This window comes from Elephas maximus, chromosome 3, assembly GCF_024166365.1.
Source record: "Elephas maximus indicus isolate mEleMax1 chromosome 3, mEleMax1 primary haplotype, whole genome shotgun sequence".
Lineage (NCBI taxonomy): Eukaryota > Metazoa > Chordata > Mammalia > Proboscidea > Elephantidae > Elephas > Elephas maximus.
The window spans coordinates 149348176-149371490 of NC_064821.1; the positions used below are offsets into that span (position 1 = coordinate 149348176).

Genomic DNA, 23315 nt, shown 5'->3' on the forward strand with positions numbered 1-23315 from the left:
TCCCCAAACCTCCGCCCTTGCTCCACTCACCTTCGAAGCATTCAGTTTATCCCAGAAACTTCTTTGCTTTTGGTCCAGTCCAGTTGAGCTGACCTTCCCTGTATTGAGTATTGTCCTTCCCTTCACCTAAAATAGTTCTTGTCTACTATCTAATCAGTAAATAACCCTCTCTCATCCTCCCTCCCTCCCCCCATCTTGTAACTACAAAAGAATGTGTTCTTCTCAGTTTAAACTATTTCTCAAGATCTTATAATAGTGGTCTTATACAATATTTGACCTTTTGCATCTGACTGATTTCACTCAGCATAATGCCTTCCAGGTTCCTCCATGTTATGAAATGTTTCACAGATTCCTCACTGTTCTTTATCGATGCGTAGTATTCCATTGTGTGAATACACCATAATTTATTTATCCATTCATCCGTTGATGAACACCTTGGTTGCTTCCAGCTTTTTGCTATTGTAAACAGTGCTGCAGTAAACATGGGTGTGCATAGATCTGTTTGTGTAAATCCTCTTATTTCTCTAGGATATATTCCGAGAAGTGGGATTTCTGGGTTGTATGGTAGTTCTATTTCTAACTTTTTAAGGAAATGCCAGATAGATTTCCAAAGTGGTTGTACCGTTTTACATTCCCACCAGCAGTGTATAAGAGTTCCAGTCAATAGAGAGTATTTTTAAATGGCCAAATTTTGTTGTGATGCCCCTCCTTTAGGCCTGTTTTTAAAACTTAATGTAAAATAATTTAAATAAGGTCAAAGGTTTTCTGTTTATTTTGAAATAAAAGGTTTTCAGAATAAAGTCAAGGCATATTAAAAAAGAAGAAAAGTTATCACTGTTCTTTAGAGTAAAATTGATAGAGTTCATCATTTCCATATTTCCCATCTCCAGTGATTTTCTATTATTTATAATAAGATATTGGTAACCATTTATTTTAGTCATGAAGAACTGCTTCTCTTATGTCCAGAGAGATGTTGTTATATTTTTCTAATTAGTAATATTTTATGCCATAAAGGTCAACTTAAAATTATAGTGTCATACAGATTTTATTCTTTCAACCTTGTAATTTTTGTTGTCATTTGATTATGTAACCATAGTATAGGGTTTCTCTACCTCAGCACTCTTCACATTTTGGGCTGGATAATTCTTTGTTGCAGGGGGCTGTCCTCTGCATTGTAGGGTAGATATTTAGCAGCATCTCTGGCCTCTGTGAGTTGGAATCGACTCAATGGCAGTGGGTTTGGTTTTGGTTTTCTGGCCTCTGTACACTAGGCACCAGTAGCGCTTCGCAATATGACACCCAAAATGTCTCCAGACATTGCCAGATGTCTCCTACGGGGTAGAATTGATTCCGTTGAGAACTACTGCTGTAGTATATTTACCGAAATTCTTATCATACTTTTCAGGAGTATGATTTGGAATGAAGTGATCTACCATTCATCAGTAGTTAGGCACAGAGTCAGCAGAATGAAAAAAAAACTTCTAGGCAGTAATTTTGGATGGTTCAGCATAAATAAAAAGGTCACAAACAAGAACTATGTTCCTTAATCAAACACTAGAATTGTCTAGGTAATTGGTACAGAACAGACCATTAGAAACATTATAGTGAATGCCACACAGGGAAATAAAATTAGTTTTTTTTTTTTTTTATTAGCCATGATGTAATTTAATGCTGTTTCTTCCTTCCATCATTATTTTAAAATGTGAAGCAGCAGGATCTGCAGATATTAAAGAACATACAAAGGTCCTTTTACTATTTTGTGTTGCTTGCAAAATCACAGCAATTTTCCAAGGCATGCTGGAATAAAAATGTGTTTCACTCATTTGTCATTCTGTCTACAACAGGTGATGCCCAGTGCCCTGCTGGGAATGTCGTTAATCTAATTTCCTCTCCAAAATTCTTGGCATTCTGTATCATGATAAGAGTCAGCGGGCAAGCCAGTTCACAGGGTGTTTTTCAGTTTAAGCATACGCCAGAGGAAGTAGAAAAGTGTAGTTATTTGAGAGACATTAGAAAAGCAAAGTGGTTCCAAATTTTATTAAATTGGATATTCAGGAGGGAGAAATATTCAAGTCTTAGCTGCCAACATCTGTTAAGCTTTAATATGCACCTGAAAGCATTATAAGGCAGCTTTATTGAACATCTGTATAAACTTCCAGAGTAGATATTATTAATGGAGAATCCAAAGGACAGTTGCCATCACTAGACCTCTTGAGGTGGGTGAAGAAGCTGTGATAGGACCAAGGGTATTGGAGAGAGCCCTACTCACCAGCTCCGTGTTGTTTTCCTTAGTGACTTCTACCTGCAGCTGAGCAGGGCAGGAAGAGAAAAAAAAAAAGCTAGTGTAAAGTCTTCCCCGATTCTCTTACTAAATGAATTTAGATTAATCTTGTTTCGAAACCCTGCCTCACAAGGTCATGGAAGCTGCGTAGGCACATCCAGACTCCCTGAGGGACCAAATTACTGGGCTGAGGGCTATGGGGACCATGGTTTCGGGGAACATCTAGCTCAATTGACATAACATAGTTTATAAAGAAAATGTTCTACATTCTACTTTGGTGAGTAGCGTCTGGGGCCTTAAAAGCTTGTAGGTGGCCGTCTAAGGTAACTCCACTGGATTCACCCTGTCTGGAGCAAGGGAAAATGAAGAAAACAATACACAAGGGAATATTAGTCCAAAGGACTTATGGACCACAAGTACTATAGCCTCCACCAGACTGAGTCCAGCACAACTAGATCGTGCCCAGCTACCACCACTGACTGCTCTGACAGGGATCACCATTCAGGGTCCTGGACAGAGCTGGAGAAAAATATAGAACAAAATTCTAACTCATAAAAAAAAAAAAAAAAAAGACCAGACTTACTGGTCTGACAGAGAACTGGAGAAACCCTGAGATTATGGCCCCCGGACACCATTATAGCTCAGCAATGAAGTCACTCCTGAGGTTTACCCTTCAGCCAAAGATTAGACAGGCCCATAAAACAAAACAAGACTAAGTGCGCACACCAGCCCAGGGGCAATGACCAGAAGGCAGGAGGGGACAGGAAAGCTGGTAATAGGAAACCCAAGGTCAAGAAAGGGAGAGTGTTGACATGTCTTGTGGTTTACAACCAATGTCACAAAACAATGTGTGTATTGTTTAATGAGAAACTAATTTGCTCTGTAAGCCTTGGTCTGAAATACAGTAAAAAAAAGTCAAAAAAGAAAAACCTGCCTCAAATCATGTAAACTATTAATATAAAATTGGACTTCTAAAAATAAAATCAAGACATGCTATCTGTGGTTCTTCAAGTGATAGACACTTCCAACTATTTGAAGGGTACTTGTATGGTACATTTACAGTTTTTGATCCCTGTAACGGAAAATGTATGAAAGGGCCAAATGCTGTACCTGGCACATAGTAGAAAGTGTAATAGTTGCGGAATAAGGGAAGGGAATGTCTTGGTATGACAGTGAATGCCTTATTGTACAATATACGAAATTTAAAATCAGTAGGAAAAAAACATTAAGGAAACCAGAGTAATCTTTTCTTTTAGCATTTTATTATAGAAAATTCTAAACATACGAAAGAAGGCATGTGCCCGTTACTCAATTTCAACAATTATCAACTCGTGACCAATCTTGTTTCAGCTATACCCCCACGTACTTCTCCTCCCATGTTATTTTAAAACAAATTCCAGATATCATATCATTTCATTCCTAGATATTTCAGGACCTATCTCTAAAAGATACTGGCTTTTTTCTTTCTTTTTAATAATTGTGTTTTTGGTAAAAGTTTACACAGTAAATTAGGTTCCCATTTAACAATGTCTTTTATGCACATTCTGCTGCTATCCATAAAGTTTTCACTGGCCAATTTTTTTTCAGAAGTAGGTCGCCAGATCCTTCTTTTTGGTCTGTCTTAGTCTGGAAACCTTGCTGAAATGTGTTCACCGTGGGCGACCTTGCTGGTATTTTAAATACCAGTGGCATGGGTTCCAGCAACACATAAGCCACTACAGTAGCACGAACTGACAGACACATGGGAACATTGACAAGGAAATGCCAGAAATTTAAGCCGGATTCAGAGGACGTGGAATAAGGAATATCATTGCTGTTGTCAGATGGATCTTGGCTGAAAGCAGAGAATATCAGAAAGATGTTTACCTGTGTTTTGTTGACTACTGCAAAGGCATTGAACTGTTTGGATCATAACAAATTATGGATAACATTGTGAAGGATGGAAATTCTAGAACACTTAATTGTGCTCATAAGGAACCTATACACAGACGAAGAGGCAGTCATTTGAACAGAATAAAGGCATCCTGTATGGTTTAAAATAAGGAAAGATGTGTGTCGGAATTGTATCCTTTCACCAAACTTATTCAATGTGTATGCTGAGCAGATAATCTGAGAAGCTGGACTATGTGAAGAACACAACATCAGGACTGGAGGAAGACTCATTAACAACCTGCGTTATGCAGATGACACAACCTTGCTTGCTGAAAGGGAAGAGGGGTTGAAGCACTTACTGATGAAGATCAAAGGTCACAGCCTTTAGTAGGGATTACACCTCAACATAAAGAAAACAAAAATCCTCACAACTGGACCAATAAACATCATGATAAAATATTAAAGTTGTCAAGAATTTCATTTTACTTGGATCCATTATCAACATCCATGGAAGCAAGAAAAAAAAAATGGAAGCAGCAGTCAGGAAATCAACCAACATATTGCACTGGGCAAATCAGCTGCAAAAGACTTCTTTAAAGTGTTAAAAAGCAAAGATGTCACCTTGAGGACTAAGGTGCACCTGACCCAAGCCATGTTGTTTTCAGTTACCTTGTATGCATGCAAAAGCTCAACAATAAATCAGGAAGACTGAGGAAGTATTGGTGCCTTTGAATTTTGGTGTTGGCAAAGAATATCGAATATACCATGGACTTCCAGAAGAACGAACAAATCTGTCTTGGTTGAAGTACAGCCAGAATGCTCCTTAGAAGCAAGGATGGCGAGACTTCGTCACCCGTCCTTTGAACATATTAACAGGATAGACCAGTCCCCGGAGAAGGACATCCTGCTTGGTAAGGTAGTGGGTCAGTGAAAAAGAGGAAGACTCTTGATGAGATGGATTGACACAGTGGCTGCAGCAATGGACTCAAACATAGTAAAGATTGTGAGGATGTTGCAGGACTTGGCAATGTTTTGTTCTGTTGCATATAGAGTCGCCATGAGTCGGAACTGACTCAATGGCATCTAACAACAACATCATACATATTGTTCAATGATATTGGTTATGTTTTTCACAATGTGTCAGCATTTTCGTTATTTATGCTCTGGTAGTTCCATTTCCATTAATCTAGTTTCCCTGCCTCCCCATACTTTCTCATCTTTGGTTTAGGGTAACTTTTGATGGTTTGGTCTCACATACATGGTTTTTTAAAAGGAGCACGGCGGGGGGCGGAGCCAAGATGGCGGACTAGGCAGACGCTACCTCGGATCCCTCTTACAACAAAGACACGGAAAAACAAGTGAATCGATCACATACATAACAATCTACGAACCCTGAACAACAAACACAGATTTAGAGACGGAGAACGAACTAATACGGGGAAGCAGCGATTGTTTCCAGAGCCTGGAGCCAGCATACCAGTCAGGTACGGCACAAGCACAGAGACCTGCTCCACCCCCCTGAACTAACCCCGGGAGGGGGACTAGCCGGTTCCACGGGCGGCGTGGGACGCAGCCGTTAGGAGAAGTCCCCGGGAGGCAGTGACTGATCTTGGAGCAGAAAGAGCAGCACCCGAGCCGGGGAACCGTCCCACAGGGATTTGGACTGCACGCAGGTACGCCATAAACACGGAGAGTTGCTCCACCCCCTGAACTAACCCCGGGAAGGTGACCATCCGGGTCGCGCGGGCGGCGTGGGACGCAGCCGGTAGGAGAAGTCCCCGGGAGGCAGCGACTGGTATTGGAGCGGGGAGAACAGCGTTCCAGCCGGGACACTCGGTCGCGGCACAAGCACGGGGAGCTACTCCACCCATCTGAACTAACCCCGGGAGGGGGCCCACCTGGTTCACGGGGGCGGCACGGCCACGCGGCTGGAGGGACGAGAAGTCCCCGGGAGGCAGCGACTGATTTTGGAGTCGAGAGTGCACCGTCCCAGTAGGGGAGCCTTGACGCTGGGCGTGGGGCTGGAAGCGGAGGATCTGACCGTGACTCCAGCGGGCCAGACCCCCCGGGGGCAATCTCCACACAGACAGCATACATAGGCGACGCACCCGCGGGAATCTCAGATATAATAGTCATTCCAAGCAAGACAAGCAACTCTGGCTATATTCTGAGGTGCTACTCTCCTATCTCTCTGTTCCCTCCCCCACCCTCCCCAGGCGGCTTCATTAACATCTGAATAGCCTGAGCCAGAGGGAGAACTCTGATAGGGATCTGACTGCAGTTTTTTTTTAGCGGATTTTCTGGAAAAACTAGTTTCCCAGTGATGGCTCGGAGACAACAATCCATATCAAACCACTTAAAGAAGCAGACCGTGACAGCTTCTCCAACTCCCCAAACAAAAGAATCAAAATCTTTCCCAAATGAAGATACAATTTTGGAACTATCAGATACAGAATATAAAAAACTAATTTACAGAATGCTTAATGATATCACAAATGAAATTAGGATATCTGCAGAAAAAGCCAAGGAACACACTGATAAAACTGTTGAAGAACTCAAAAAGATTATTCAAGAACATACTGGAAAAATTAATAAGTTGCAAGAATCCATAGAGAGACAACATGTAGAAATCCAAAAGATTAACAATAAAATAACAGAATTAGACAACACACTAGGAAGTCAGAGGAGCAGACTCGAGCAATTAGAATGCAGACTGGGACATCTGGAGGACCAGGAAATCAACACCAACATAGCTGAAAAAAAATCAGATAAAAGAATTAAAAAAAATGAAGAAACCCTAAGAATTATGTGGGACTCTATCAAGAAGGATAACCTGCGGGTGATTGGAGTCCCAGAACAGGGAGGGGGGACAGAAAACACAGAGAAAATAGTTGAAGAACTTCTGACAGAAAACTTCCCTGACATCATGAAAGACGAAAGGATATCTATCCAAGATGCTCATCGAACCCCATTTAAGATTGATCCAAAAAGAAAAACACCAAGACATATTATCATCAAACTCACCAAAACCAAAGATAAACAGAAAATTTTAAAAGCAGCCAGGGAGAAAAGAAAGGTTTCCTTCAAGGGAGAATCAATAAGAATATGTTCTGACTACTCAGCAGAAACCATGCAGGCAAGAAGGGAATGGGACGACATATACAGAACACTGAAGGAGAAAAACTGCCAACCAAGGATCATATATCCAGCAAAACTCTCTCTGAAATATGAAGGCGAAATTAAGATATTTACAGACAAACACAAGTTTAGAGAATTTGCAAAAACCAAACCAAAGCTACAAGAAATACTAAAGGATATTGTTTGGTCAGAGAACCAATAATATCAGATATCAGCACAACACAAGGTCACAAAACAGAACGTCCTGATATCAACTCAAATAGGGAAATCACAAAAACAAACAAATTAAGATTAATTAAAAAAAAATACACATAATAGGGAATCATGGAAGTCAATAGGTAAAAGATCACAATAATCAAAAAGAGGGACTAAATACAGGAGGCATTGAACTGCCATATGGAGAGTGATACAAGGCGATATAGAACAATACAAGTTAGGTTTTTACTTAGAAAAATAGGGGTATATAATGAGGTAACCACAAAAAGGTATAACAACTCTATAACTCAAGACAAAAACCAAGAAAAACGTAACGACTCAACTAACATAAAGTCAAACACTATGAAAGTGAGGATCTCACAATTTACTAAGAAAAACGCCTCAGCACAAAAAAGTATGTGGAAAAATGAAATTGTCAACAACACACATAAAAAGGCATCAAAATGACAGCACTAAAAACTTATTTATCTATAATTACCCTGAATGTAAATGGACTAAATGCACCAATAAAGAGACAGAGAGTCACAGACTGGATAAAGAAACACGATCCATCTATATGCTGCCTACAAGAGACACACCTTAGACTTAGAGACACAAACAAACTAAAACTCAAAGGATGGAAAAAAGTATATCAAGCAAACAATAAGCAAAAAAGAAGAGGAGTAGCAATATTAATTTCTGACAAAATAGACTTTAGACTTAAATCCACCACAAAGGATAAAGAAGGACACTATATAATGATAAAAGGGACAATTGATCAGGAAGACATAACCATATTAAATATTTACGCACCCAATGACAGGGCTGCAAGATATATAAATCAAATTTTAACAGAACTGAAAAGCGAGATAGATACCTCCACAATTATAGTAGGAGACTTCAACACACCCCTTTCGGAGAAGGACGGGACATCCAGTAAGAAGCTCAACAGAGACACGGAAGATCTAATTACAACAATCAACCAACTTGACCTCATTGACTTATACAGAACTCTCCACCCAACTGCTGCAAAATATACTTTTTTTTCTAGCGCACATGGAACATTCTCTAGAATAGACCACATATTAGGTCATAAAACAAACCTTTGCAGAGTCCAAAACATCGAAATATTACAAAGCATCTTCTCAGACCACAAGGCAATAAAACTAGAGATCAATAACAGAAGAACGAGGGAAAAGAAATCAAATACTTGGAAAATGAACAATACCCTCCTGAAAAAAGACTGGGTTATAGAAGACATCAAGGAGGGAATAAGGAAATTCATAGAAAGCAACGAGAATGAAAATACTTCCTATCAAAACCTCTGGGACACAGCAAAAGCAGTGCTCAGAGGTCAATTTATATCAATAAATGCACACATACAAAAAGAAGAAAGAGCCAAAATCAGAGAACTGTCCCTACAACTTGAACAAATAGAAAGTGAGCAACAAAAGAATCCATCAGGCACCAGAAGAAAACAAATAATAAAAATTAGAGCTGAACTAAATGAATTAGAGAACAGAAAAACAATTGAAAGAATTAACAAAGCCAAAAGCTGGTTCTTTGAAAAAATTAACAAAATTGATAAACCATTGGCTAGACTGACTAAAGAAATACAGGAAAGGAAACAAATAACCCGAATAAGAAATGAGAAGGACCACATCACAACAGAACCAAATGAAATTAAAAGAATCATTTCAGATTATTATGAAAAATTGTACTCTAACAAATTTGAAAACCTAGAAGAAATGGATGAATTCCTTGAAAAACACTACCTACCTAAACTAACACATTCAGAAGCAGAACAACTAAATAGACCCATAACAAAAAAAGAGATTGAAACGGTAATCAAAAAACTCCCAACAAAAAAAAGTCCTGGCCCGGACGGCTTCACTGCAGAGTTCTACCAAATTTTCAGAGAAGAGTTAACACCACTACTACTAAAGGTATTCCAAAGCATAGAAAATGACGGAATACTACCCAACTCATTCTATGAAGCCACCATCTCCCTGATACCAAAACCAGGTAAAGACATTACAAAAAAAGAAAATTATAGACCTATATCCCTCATGAACATTGATGCAAAAATCCTCAACAAAATTCTAGCCAATAGAATCCAACAACACATCAAAAAAATAATTCACCCTGATCAAGTGGGATTTATACCAGGTATGCAAGGCTGGTTTAATATCAGAAAAACCATTAATGTAATCCATCACATAAATAAAACAAAAGACAAAAACCACATGATCTTATCAATTGATGCAGAAAAGGCATTTGACAAAGTCCAACACCCATTTATGATAAAAACTCTTACCAAAATAGGAATTGAAGGAAAATTCCTCAACATAATAAAGGGCATCTATGCAAAGCCAACAGCCAATATCACTCTAAATGGAGAGAACCTGAAAGCATTTCCCTTGAGAACGGGAACCAGACAAGGATGCCCTTTATCACCGCTCTTATTCAACATCGTGTTGGAAGTCTTAGCCAGGGCAATCAGGCTAGACAAAGAAATAAAAGGTATCCGGATTGGCAAGGAAGAAGTAAAGTTATCACTATTTGCAGATGACATGATTATATACACAGAAAACCCTAAGGAATCCTCCAGAAAACTACTGAAACTAATCGAAGAGTTTGGCAGAGTCTCAGGTTATAAAATAAACATACAAAAATCACTTGGATTCCTCTACATCAACAAAAAGAACACCGAAGAGGAAATAACCAAATCAATACCATTCACGGTAGCCCCCAAGAAGATAAGATACTTAGGAATAAATCTTACCAAGGATGTAAAAGACCTATACAAAGAAAACTACAAAGCTCTACTACAAGAAATTCAAAAGGACATACTTAAGTGGAAAAACATACCTTGCTCATGGATAGGAAGACTTAACATAGTAAAAATGTCTATTCTACCAAAAGCCATCTATACATTTAACGCACTTCCGATCCAAATTCCAATGTCATATTTTAAGGGGATAGAGAAACAAATCACCAATTTCATATGGAAGGGAAAGAAGCCCCGGATAAGCAAAGCACTACTGAAAAAGAAGAAGAAAGTGGGAGGCCTCACCTTACCTGACTTCAGAACCTATTATACAGCCACAGTAGTCAAAACAGCCTGGTATTGGTACAACAACAGACACATAGACCAATGGAACAGAATTGAGAACCCAGACATAGATCCATCCACGTATGAGCAGCTGATATTTGACAAAGGACCAGTGTCAATTAACTGGGGAAAAGACAGCCTTTTTAACAAATGGTGCTGGCATAACTGGATATCCATTTGCAAAAAAATGAAACAGGACCCATACCTCACACCATGCACAAAAACTAACTCCAAGTGGATCAAAGACCTAAACATAAAGACTAAAACGATAAAGATCATGGAAGAAAAAATTGGGACAACCCTAGGAGCCCTAATACAAGGCATAAACAGAATACAAAACATTACCAAAAATGATGAAGAGAAACCCGATAACTGGGAGCTCCTAAAAATCAAACACCTATGCTCATCTAAAGACTTCACCAAAAGAGTAAAAAGACCACCTACAGACTGGGAAAGAATTTTCAGCTATGACATCTCCGACCAGCGCCTGATCTCTAAAATCTACATGATTCTGTCAAAACTCAACCACAAAAAGACAAACAACCCAATCAAGAAGTGGGCAAAGGATATGAACACACATTTCTCTAAAGAAGATATTCAGGCAGCCAACAGATACATGAGAAAATGCTCTCGATCATTAGCCATTAGAGAAATGCAAATTAAAACTACGATGAGATTCCATCTCACACCAGCAAGGCTGGCATTAATCCAAAAAACACAAAATAATAAATGTTGGAGAGGCTGCGGAGAGATTGGAACTCTCATACACTGCTGGTGGGAATGTAAAATGGTACAACCACTTTGGAAATCTATCTGGCGTTATCTTAAACAGTTAGAAATAGAACTACCATACAACCCAGAAATCCCACTCCTCGGAATATACCCTAGAGATACAAGAGCCTTCATACAAACAGATATATGCACACCCATGTTTATTGCAGCTCTGTTTACAATAGCAAAAAGTTGGAAGCAACCAAGGTGTCCATCAACGGATGAATGGGTAAATAAATTGTGGTATATTCACACAATGGAATACTACGCATCGATAAAGAACAGTGACGAATCTCTGAAACATTTCATAACATGGAGGAACCTGGAAGGCATTATGCTGAGTGAAATGAGTCAGAGGCAAAAGGACAAATATTGTATAAGACCACTATTATAAGATCTTGAGAAATAGTAAACCTGAGAAGAACACATACTTTTGTGGTTATGAGGGGGGGAGGGAGGGAGGGTGGGAGAGGGTTTTTTTATTGATTAATCAGTAGATAAGAACTGCTTTAGGTGAAGGGAAAGACAACACTCAATACATGGAAGGTCAGCTCAATTGGACTGGACCAAAAGCAAAGAAGTTTCCGGGATAAAATGAATGCTTCAAAGCTCAGCGGAGCAAGCGCGGGGGTCTGGGGAACATGGTTTGCGGGGACTTCTAAGTCAATTGGCAAAATAATTCTATTATGAAATCATTCTGCATCCCACTTTGAAATGTGGCGTCTGGGGTCTTAAATGCTAACAAGCAGCCATCTAAGATGCAGCAATTGGTCTCAACCCACCTGGAGCAAAGGAAAATGAAGAACACCAAGCCCACATGACAACTAAGAACCCAAGAGACAGAAAGGGCCACATGAACCAGAGACCTACATCATCCTGAGACCAGAAGAACTAGTTGGTGCCCGGCCACAATCGATGACTGCCCTGACAGGGAGCTCAGCAGAGGACCCCTGAGGGAGCAGGAGAGCAGTGGGATGCAGACCCCAAATTCTCATAAGAAGACCAAACTTAATGGTCTGACTGAGACTGGAGGAATCCCGGCGGTCATGCTCTCCAGACCTTCTGTTGACACAGGACAGGAACCATCCCTGAAGACAACTCATCAGACATGAAAGGGACTGGTCAGCGGGTGGGAGAGAGACGCTGATGAAGAGTGAGCTAATTATATCAGGTGTACACTTGAGATTGTGTTGGCAACTCTTGTCTGGAGGGGGGATGGGAGGATAGAGAGAGAGGGAAGCCGGCAAAATTGTCAAGAAAGGAGAGACTGAAAGGGCTGACTCAAGACGGGGAGAGTAAGTGGGAGTAGGGAGTGAGATGTATGTAAACTTATATGTGACAGACTGATTGGATTTGTAAACGTTCACTTGAAGCTTAATAAAAGTTATTATAAAAAAAAAAAAAGAAAAAAAAAAAAAAAGGAGCACGGCATCCACAGGTGACATTGTTTATTTTATGAGCCAATCTGTTGTTTAGGTGAAAAGTGGCCTCCGTTAGTGGTTTCAGTTCAAAATTTAAAGGTTATCTCAGGGCAATAGCCTCAGGGGTTCCACTAGTCTCAAGTAGTCCAGTAAGTCTGGCCCTTTTTAAGAATTTTAGTTTTGTTCTACATTTTTCTCCCATTCTATCCAGGACCATCTATTGTGTCTCTCATCAGAACAGTCAGTAGTGGTAGCAAGGCATCATCTAGTTCTTCTGGTCTTAGGGTAGATGAGGCCATGGGTTCATGTAGATTATTAGTCCTATAGACTAGTTTCTTCTTTGAGTCTTTGGTTTTCTTCCTACTCTTTTGCTCCAGACCAGTAGAGACTAATAGCCATATCTTAGATGACCACTAGTTAGCTTCTAAGACCCCAGATGCTACTCACCAAAATGGGATGTAGAACAAAAACCTTACAAACTATGTTATGCCAATTGACTGAGTTATTCCATAATATTATAGTCTTGAGCCTTCAAAACCAGTAAACCAATCTCCGGAGGTATTTGTTTATGTCTAGGAAGCATCTGTAACTGTTGCCCCTATGTGCTTTATTTATATATATGAATATGTATGTACCACACACATACATGTATACACATATGAATGGCTTTTATCTTTAAACATTACCATACAACCATTAGCACACCTAAAAAATTAAGAGAATTCCTTAATATCGTCAGATTCCTGTCATTGTTCAAATTTTCAGTTGTTAAGTGTCATTTTTGTACAGCTATTCATTTGAATTAGGACTAAAAAAATCCACATATTGTGGTTATTTGATATATTTTGTTAAATAATTTTTAATTTTTAGCTTTTACCTCCCTCTCTTTTTTTCTTTTGCAGTTTATTTGTTGAAGAAGCTGGGTTGTTTGTACTGCAGTTTCCCAAGGTCTGGAGTTTGCTGATTGTATCCTCATAGTGTTACTTAATATGTTCCTCTGTCTCTTGTATTTCCTGTCAGTTCGTAGTTGGAGCTTGAGACTTGATCAGATTCAGGTTCGTTTTCTTTTTGGCAAGGACAAAATTATAACGATAAGACCAAATCATAGTGGTAGCATTATTGGCCTCTTGTTCAGTGCCTTGCATATTGATGTAGCTAACATTTGTTGAGTATTTACTATGTGCCCAGTGAAGTATTTATGTTCTATAGGCATTATCTCATTAATCTTATTTAAGCCTATACTAGTAGTATATATCTCCTTCTATCTGATAACCAGAACTTTTTTTCAAAAAAAAAACAAATCAAACCCACTGCTGTTGAGTCGATATCCGACTCATAGCAACACTCTAGGACAGAGTAGAACTGCCACCATAGGGTTTCCAGGGCTATAAATCATTATGGAAGCCGACTGCTACATCTTTCTCCAGTGGAGGGGATGGTGGGTTTGAATGCCAACCTTTTGGTTAGCAGCCTAGTGCTTTAAACACTGCACCACCGGGGCTCCTTAGGCCTCATATTAGGGCCAAGAAATCTTAAGTGTCTTTCCTACAAACCCTTTGGTATATATACTGTTGTGATTTAATCTGTAATTCTTTCTGGATTTTCTTTTTCTAGATTTGTTTAGAGCTCTACAGAAATACCTTTCATTAAGGCACATTTTGTATTTAATAGTAAAACTCAAAGACCTGTCATTTAACTGTGAATTCATTGTACTCAAGCTTTTTGGTACTCATATTCACCATCTGTGAACCTCACAAAGGCAGGTATCTAACTACAAATAGGGACAACAGAACCCAGTATGTTTTGAATCTCTTTTTTCTCCTTAGCATCCATTGTCTTCTCCAGGTTGCACTATGTGTCTTTCATCTCTTTCTGCTTTCTTTGCATGCTCACAGTGCTAACAGTATCCCACTGTTTCCCAGTGTGAGAAACTGGCTCGTGACCGTGACTGTAAAAGCTAAACGAGCTTTTCATTGTTTGTTTACATGTCTTTAATTTATTCTGCTCAATTCTCTCTATATTCATGAATTCTACTGTTTATAAAATCAGACCATTGGTGCACCAGATCCAAAAAATAAATGTCAGATTATCTTGACCATCTGTATTTTTGAGGATTAAACTGTTTGATATGTGGCTGATGGAGAACAGGCACCAGCTGGCCCAAGCTGTAATTAGATACCAGAATACTGGAAGCAAAACAATGTAAAGAGGATCCTATTGTGTGGCTTTACAAGTTGACATACAAGGAGTAGTTTATTTTTAATATAGCTTAACCCTTCTTCTCCAATTATTTCTTCTTTAATAGTTGTAACATTTTCCTCAGTTTCCAGTGTATTTCTTAGGTAAAGCATTTGGCTGGTTGGATAGAAGGAACATAAGTCCTTAGTGGATACAATAGTAAAATAGGAATGTAGAATTTAATTTCTTATTCTAATGCTGCCTCATTATGAGGCAGACAAAGAACCAAATTTTCTGTTCTTATTTCTCTAAAACAAAGTTATTTTTGTCATGACTATCTACAAAGACTTTTAAGCTTGCTGTTTCAATAAAGTCCTTTGTAAGCTCATAGAAAACCGGAATCGTACCTCTACCTGATCATATCTTATCCAGAGTAGCATAGCACACGTGCTTATGCTTAATAAGTAGCTTTTGATGACGGTGATATTTGAAAGGCTGTACGTGTTAAAGGATATTTCGTTCCCTTTTTCTTTGGCAGGGCCAAGGAGCTTCCTTTTCTAAGACCAGTGCTGTTTGAATTCAGCAAAAGTATACTTTTTTCAAGGAGAATTGCCATACAAAAACCTAGAATATAGAGTTCTTCCACAAAGGGGGAAAAACCATGTTCTAGGACAGTGAATGCTGACTTGATGCTGAATGAATGATTGCTATGTGTTCTTTTACTCACAGGCTCGCTTCTCATACGTGCGGATGAAATACCTTTTCTTTTCCTGGTTGGTGGTTTTTGTTGGAAGTTGGATTATATATGTGCAATATTCTACCTATACAGAGCTATGCAGAGGAAAGGACTGTAAAAAAATAATAGTAAGTATTTTTTATTTCCTAGTTTACTGAGAAGCCTCTTAATGACACACTATATTTACTATTTATGTACTTACTAATAATTGTTTTTAAAAAAGTAAAAGTGAATTCTACATTAGAGTTGTGTTGCTCTTTAGCTTTTTTTAAAATAGTTTTTATTGTGCTTTAAGTGAAAGTTTACAAATCAAGTCAGTCTCTCACATATAAACTTATATACACCTTACTACATACTCCCATTTACTCTCCCCCTAATGAGTTTTTTAATGAGTCAGCCCGCTCCCTCCTTCCAGTCTCTCCTTTCGTGACCGTTTTGCCAGTTGCTAACCCTCTCTACCCTCCCATCTCCCCTCCAGACAGGAGATGCCAACACAGTCTCAAGTGTCCACCTGATATAATTAGCTCACTCTTCATCAGCATCTCTCTCCAACCCATTGTCCAGTCCCTTCCATGTCTGATGAGTGTCTTCGGGAATGGTTCCTGTCCTGGGCCAACAGAAGGTTTGGGGACCATGACCACCGGGATTCTTCTAGTCTCAGTCAGACCATTAAGTCTGGTCTGTTTATGAGAATTTGGGGTCTGCATCCCACTGTTCTCCTGCGCCCCCAGGGGTTCTCCGTTGTGCTCCCTGTCAGGGCAGTCATCGGTTGTGGCCAGGCACCATCTAGTTCTTCTGGTCTCAGGATGATGTCTCTGGTTCATGTGGTCCTTTCTGTCTCTTGGGCTCATAGTTATCGTGTGACCTTGGTGTTCTTCATTCTCCTTTGATCCAGGTGGGTTGAGACCAATTGATGCATCTTAGATGGCCGCTTGTTAGCGTTTTAAGACCCCAGACGCCACATTTCAAAGTGGGATGCAGAATGTTTTCATAATAGAGTTTATTTTGCCAATTGACTTAGAAGTCCCCTTAAGCCATAGTCCCCAAACCCCTGTCCTTGCTCCACTGAACTTCGAAGCATTCAGTTTATCCCAGAAACTTCTTTGCTTTTGGTCCAGTCCAGTTGAGCTGACCTTCCCTGTATTGAGTATTGTCCTTCCCTTCACCTAAAGTAGTTCTTATCTACTAACTAATCAGTAAATAACCCTCTTCCACCCTCCCTCCCCGCCTAGTACCACAAAAGAATGTGTTTTCTTTAGCTTTTTGATCTTACTATGTTAATAGGAGTGTTCCCCACTTTGAAGAATCCAATATTCAGAAATCTAAATATATAATACAGATAAAGTTAGTGAGGATGTCTCCTCATTACAAAGAGGGATTTTGTTTTTCAAATATATTTGAAGTTGAGCTCAAATACATTCTAATCAAATGAGTTTTTTAATGTTTAGAGTATAAAAGTGTTATTTACAGGCAGCCTTTCTGGAACACACCTGTGGAATGAATAAATAGGGTTGTTCCCAAATACCAGAAATTTATCTAGGAAGCATGTGTGTATTTGTTGCTTAATTTTTATCCTAATGATTAGCTGTGTCTCAGAAAAATCACTCTGTTGGCGTAAGATTTCTAGTAGTAGTTACTGGATTGACAGCATTAATGATATTTTAAATGTTTGAGGATTTTAAGTAAATTTAACTCCTTGCTTTCTACCAATAGCTTCTGATATAAATAACATTAAAACACTTTGTCTCAGAATTATATTTTTGATAAAAATGAATTAATCTTATTAATGAATCAGTAATTATTGAATGGTTACTCTTTACCCAGCCAGGGCTGCTAGGTATTTACGTGTATCAGGAAACAAGGTGTCTTTGACCTTACAGAGCTTTACAGTCTAGCAGGGAAGAAAATGAGCAATTACAGTAAATTAAGATAAATGTTGTAATAGCAAGCATTGTGGAAACCTAAGACAGGGAGACCTGAGGCTTTCCAAAGTTCGAAGGACATAAAAATCAATTTAACTCTAGGCACTCTATCAGTAAGGATTAAAAACCATTACTCCTCTGGAAGGTTATAGTCTCTTTACTAGGCAAGGGAAGAATTACTGATGTAAGAAGCAGGGGAATGAGTTGTAAAGATGAGTCTCAAATTCAGCATTCAAAGATGCCAATCCTTTGTCCATTGTAACTGACAATTCCAGATCCTTGCAGAAGGAACCTGTGGGGCTAAGCAGTGTACTGGGTGCTTTACATGTTCATTAATGCTTAAAATCACACTTCGAAAACCCTGAGCCATTTTTTAAAAAATTTTATTGTGCTTTAAGTGAAAGTTTACAAATCAAGTCAGTCTCTCATACCAAAATTTATATACACCTTGCTGTATACTCCTAGTTGCGCTCCCCCTAATGAGACAGCACACTCCTTTCCACTCTCTATTTTTGTGTCCATTCGGCCAGCTTCTGCCCCCTCCAGACAGGAGCTGCCCACATGGTCTCATGTGTCTACTTGATCCAAGAAGCTCACTCCCCACCACTGTTATTTTCTATCCTATAGTCCAGTCCAATCCCTGTCTGAAGAGTTGGCTTTGGGAATGGTTCCTCTCTTGAGCTAACAGAAAGAGGGGGACCATGGCCTCTGGGGTCCTTCTAGTCTCAGTGAGACCATTAAGTCTGGTCTTTTTATGAGAATTTGAGGTCTGCCTCCCATTGCTCTCCTGCTCCCTCAGGGGCTCTCTGTTGTGTTTCCTGTCAGAGCAGTCATCAGTTGTAGCCGGGCCTGAGCCATGTTTACACATAAAGAAATATGACTCAGAGAGTGTCTTAGTTATCTAGTGCTGCTGTAACAAGTATCACAAGTGGATGGCTTTAACAAACAGGAATTTATTCTTTCACAGTATAGGAAGCTAGAAGTCCAAATTCAGGGCACCAGCCCCCGGGGAAGGCTTTCTCTTTCTGTCAGTTCTAGGGGAAGGTGTTGGCATCAATCTTCCCCTGGCCTAGATGCTTCTCCGCACAGGGACCCTGGGTCCAAAGGATGCACTCCACTCCTGGCATTTCTTTCTTGGTGGTATGAGGTCCTTCTCTCTCTGTTCAATTCTGTCTCCTCTTACCTCTTAAAAAATAAAAGGTAATGCAGGCCACACCCCAAGGAAATTCCCCTTACATCAGATCAGGGCTGTGACTTGAATAAGGATGTTGCATCCCACCCTAATCCTCTTTTACATAACCTGATTTTGCCCCATTAGCCACAGGCAGAGATTAGGATTTACAACACATAGGAAAATTACATCAGATCACAAAATGGAGGACAACCACACAATACTGGGAATCATGGTCTTGCCAAGTTGACATACATTTTAGGGGAATACAGTTCAGTCCATAACAGAGATGAAAGAATTTGTCCATGATAATGGAGCCAGAATTTGATCCTAATTCTGTTACCCTGGGCCTGAAAAGACTGGAACAGGAAGTTATAGTTTAATGTTGGGTGCCATTGAGTCAATTCCAACTCATAGTGACTTCATGTGACAGAGCAGAACTGCCTCATAGAGTTTTCTTGGCTATAATCTTTACAGAAGCAAATTGTCAGATCTTTTTCTCACAGAGCCACTGGGTGGGTTTGAATTGCAATCCTTTTGGTTAGCAACCAAGTGCTTAACTGTTGCACCACCAGGGCTCCTTATAGTGTTATAGAGCTAACAAAAACTATAAAACTCACTTATTTACCTTTAGTGAAGAAGGAGTAAGCAGGAATTATGTAACCAACTGTTGAGCTAGCTAGAGAGCTATGTCGTTGACTCTGATTCATGGTCACCTTATATATAACAGAACGAAACATTACCCAGCACTGCATCAACCTCACGATTACCGGCATGTTTGAGTTCATTGTTGCAATTATTGTGCCAGTCCATCTCACTGAGGATTGCCTTATTGGCCCTCTACCAAACATGATGTCCTCTTCCAGTTATTGATCTCTCCTGATGACGTGTCCAAAGCAAGTGAGTTGGACAGTGTTCTGTTGTGATCCATGAGGTTTTATTGGCTAATATTTGGAAGTAGATCTCTAGGCTTTTCTCCCTAGTCTGTCTTAGTCTGGAAGCTCTGCTGATACCTGCCCGCCATGGGTGACCCTGCTGGTATTTGAAATATTGGTGACAAAGCTTTTAGCATCACAGCAATATGCAAACTAACACATTACAACAGACAGTTGAGGTGGAACCAACTATAAAAACACATACAAATAACCAAAACTATTTGAAATGTTTATTTCCCTTCTAAGCTACCTCTCTCAAATTGGGTACCCTGGGGCAAGTTAATAGGTCTTCTATGATAAAATATTTCCCTGATCAGATATATTTGGAAAGAGAGGGTTAAACAAAGATAAATAGTTGACTTCACTGAGATCTTCTGAGAGGCCTTAATATTCTAATGCGCATTGTTCATCTACAAGAGGGAGCAAATGTACTTGATCAGAAAAAAATCCATGCGACCACTAACCTCCGTGTTAACATCATCTGGGGGTATTAGAAACACTTTTCTGAGAGATTAAGCCAAAATGAAATAGGTATGCTTTTAGATATCTTGTCTTAATACACCATCCTTCAAAATATAAGGTACATATTGACACATTTTGAGTGAATTATAGCTGAAGTCCCTCATTATTTTTCATTTTAATTGCTGAAATTATATTCTGACCAGTTTATCTAATTCCATCCTTTTTTTTAATCAAGCCTAATACGACAGATTAATTTTAAAATACTGCTGTTATCAGATCAAGTCCCTGCTCAGGCACCTCCAGGGGCTTTCTGTTGCTTTCAGGATAGGTCCGTGCTCTTACAGCACTGAAGGCCCTCAACAATTTGTGTTCTCCCTCACTTATCTATATAACCACCATTGCCTTTGTTTCTTTGTTCAAGTATATAAATAAGACAGAATCCCTGCCTCCGAGTCTGTCGGAAGGTAGTTAGTCAAGTGTTCAAACAGTAATGACACAAAAACACTAAGAACTGTGGTAGTGGAATGCAAAGGATATTATCTGAACACAGATGTATGGTGCCTAACTCAGCCTTGGAGAGGCAGCCAGGAAAGCCTTTACAAAGGAGGTGACACTTGCACACAAACATGAAAAGGACCTTGACTGTAGACAAGGGGAAGAATGTACATTTCAATTCAAAAGAAATAGTAGTGTCATGTTGACATGATGGAGGATGGCACTGGACCGTTGAGAGAAGGGAAGTTCATTGTGAGGCAGGTCAATATGATATCAGAACAAGAACTGGTAAGGACTGAGTAAGGAAGGCTCTAGTCTTTGGCAGATAGGAGTAGTGATGCACGAGCTCTCTTTCCCTCTATCCCTCACCCCCTCTGTTTGGATCTTTATCATTTCTCAGTTGGATTACTGCCGCAGCCTCCTAACTGGCTTCCTTGCCTGAAATCTTACTCACTTTCAGTCTGCCTTTGGAATAACCTTTCTAAACACAGATATGAACCTTGCTTCCAAAGGGTCCCAATTTCTCATAGGATAAAACTGTTCAATGATTCTTGCCCTCCCCTCTAGCTTCATGTTCTTCCTTTGCCCTCATAAGCACCTTTTGACCTAACCAAACCAAACCGTGGAATTTTCCTTTTCTTGATATTATAGTCAAATTCAAATTTTTCTTTCACCAAACTCTCTATAAATCTGTGACCTATATAGATTATTTTAGCAACTAATACAATCTTTTACCGATCTCTTTCTTGGGTGTGTCTTAGTTTCTGTAAAAGTGTAAGTTTTTGAAGTCAAGGCTACTGTCTTATATTTGTTTCTGTAACTTACATTTTCTAAATCATACTAGTTTGAGTAGAGTGTAGTAAAATTTTAATAACAAAACAGTAAATCTTTGCTTTAGCACCAATTAAGTGTATATGTACACACGAATGCATGTGTGTGTGTATCCATGTGTATTCCAGAAACTCCATAATCTCTCTTCACAAAACAATTATCTTCCTAGTGCTCCATGAATTGTCCAGGTGTGTACCTTATTGGAAGTCAGACCAGGTCATGCCGTTGTCATCCTTCTCTGCCTGTCCAGATGTTCACCAAAGAGCTCTTGATGGTAGTTCCTAGTGTGGGCATGATTTAATCCCAAAGGAAAGCCAATAGATACTGGCAATGGAAGTAAGAGAAGATGAAGATAGGCAAAAAAGTAACATTTTCCCCCCAAAATATTATTTATGATTAAATTAAAGGTGAAATGTAGAAGTTGCTTGTTCCAGCTTTGGTAGCAACAAATTCTCCTTATGTTCTGTGTAAAAACATCATGAAGTTATTTCAAGTGGTGCTCCAGTCAGTGCAAAACTGCTCATCAAGTGAGGTAAAAACAGGGAAGGTTGAAAGTGAGGGTAATTATGATGTGGAAATAAGCACTCTTATTGGAAATTCTGTGCTATATAGTGGTATTTGTTAATTTGGGAATTCAGAAAGGTTTAAAAACACATTCCTCATAAATGTCAGAAGACTGTAGCATATAAGAAATGGAAGTAGAGCATAATTCTAATATAATTTAATGATTGTATTACGAAAATTTGAAAATAATTAAAAAGTTTTCTCGCTAAAATGCATCATTTTCCTAAGGTTCTTTTTAAAAAACTTGTAGTTTGTCTACAATTAGGATTATGTTCTTAAAACTTACCATAACTGGTAATACTATGGTCAGTAGTATTAAGGTAGTACTTAATATCAGGAAACCTGGTGGTATGGTGGTTAAGTGCTATGGCTGGTAACCAAAAGGTCGGCAGTTCAAATCTACCAGGCGCTCCTTGGAAACTCTATGGGACAGTTCTACTCTGTCCTGTAGGGTTGCTATGAATCAGAATTGACTTGACAGCAACAGGTTAAATATGCACAAGGAGTCCTGGCAGCTGAGTGGTTAAGCTCTCGGCTGCTAACCAAAAGGTCGGTGGTTCTAACCCACCAAGCTGCTTGGTGGGTGAAAGTTGTGACAGTCTGCTTCTGTAAAGACTGTAGCCTTGGAAACCCTATGGGGCAGTTCTACTCTGTCCTACAGGGTTACTATGAGTCGGAATTGACTCAATGGCAACGGATTTAATATCACAACGGAATTGTGGGATTAGAACTAAAAAGCAAGCAGGAAAAATATTTTTGGAGTATTTTTTAAAGCTTCAAAGAGCTAACAAGATCAATTCCTTGATCAAGATCTGGGAGGAGATAGGAATTGAGAGAAGTAAGCTTAGTTTTTTTGGCTGCTTTTACTTTGAAGAGTGTGATCTAAAATATACAGTTTTGTAGCTAGGGAGATAAAAATCTAGGCCAGATCCAACCAAGAGTGAGAACCCTAGTGCACCAGCTTTAGGCTGAACCCTAAAGGTGAAAAGGCGAACTGAAAGTACCTCAGAGAGGTGAGCTGACTTTTATAACCTCTTTTATTCTGCAGGCATTTGCTGATTCTGGGCATGGAGAGGGGTCTGAAAATCAGCAAATGCCTGCAGGGTAGAAGAGGTTATAATAGTTCACCTCTCTGAGGTTCCGCCTAAAGCTGGTGCACCAGGGTTTTCACCCTTGGTTGGATCTGGCCTAAATTTTTATCTCCCTAGCTTCTGCCACACCATTTTTT

The 23315-nt window shown here is 39.4% G+C and overlaps 1 protein-coding gene across 2 annotated transcripts in view; it reads left to right on the forward strand.

Annotated features, from left to right (window-relative positions):
- DIPK1A (divergent protein kinase domain 1A) overlaps window positions 1-23315 on the forward strand; it is a 147788-nt gene that overhangs the window by 78288 nt on the left and 46185 nt on the right. The window contains exons 1-2 of one of the 2 annotated variants that reach the window (XM_049879775.1): window positions 13608-13848; window positions 15701-15835. In XM_049879775.1, the coding sequence (XP_049735732.1) occupies window positions 13783-13848; window positions 15701-15835 (201 nt within the window). In that variant the 5' untranslated portion in view covers window positions 13608-13782. Of the gene's footprint in view, window positions 1-13607; window positions 13849-15700; window positions 15836-23315 lie in introns of those variants that run through there. The other variant, XM_049879776.1, reaches the window with a different exon arrangement.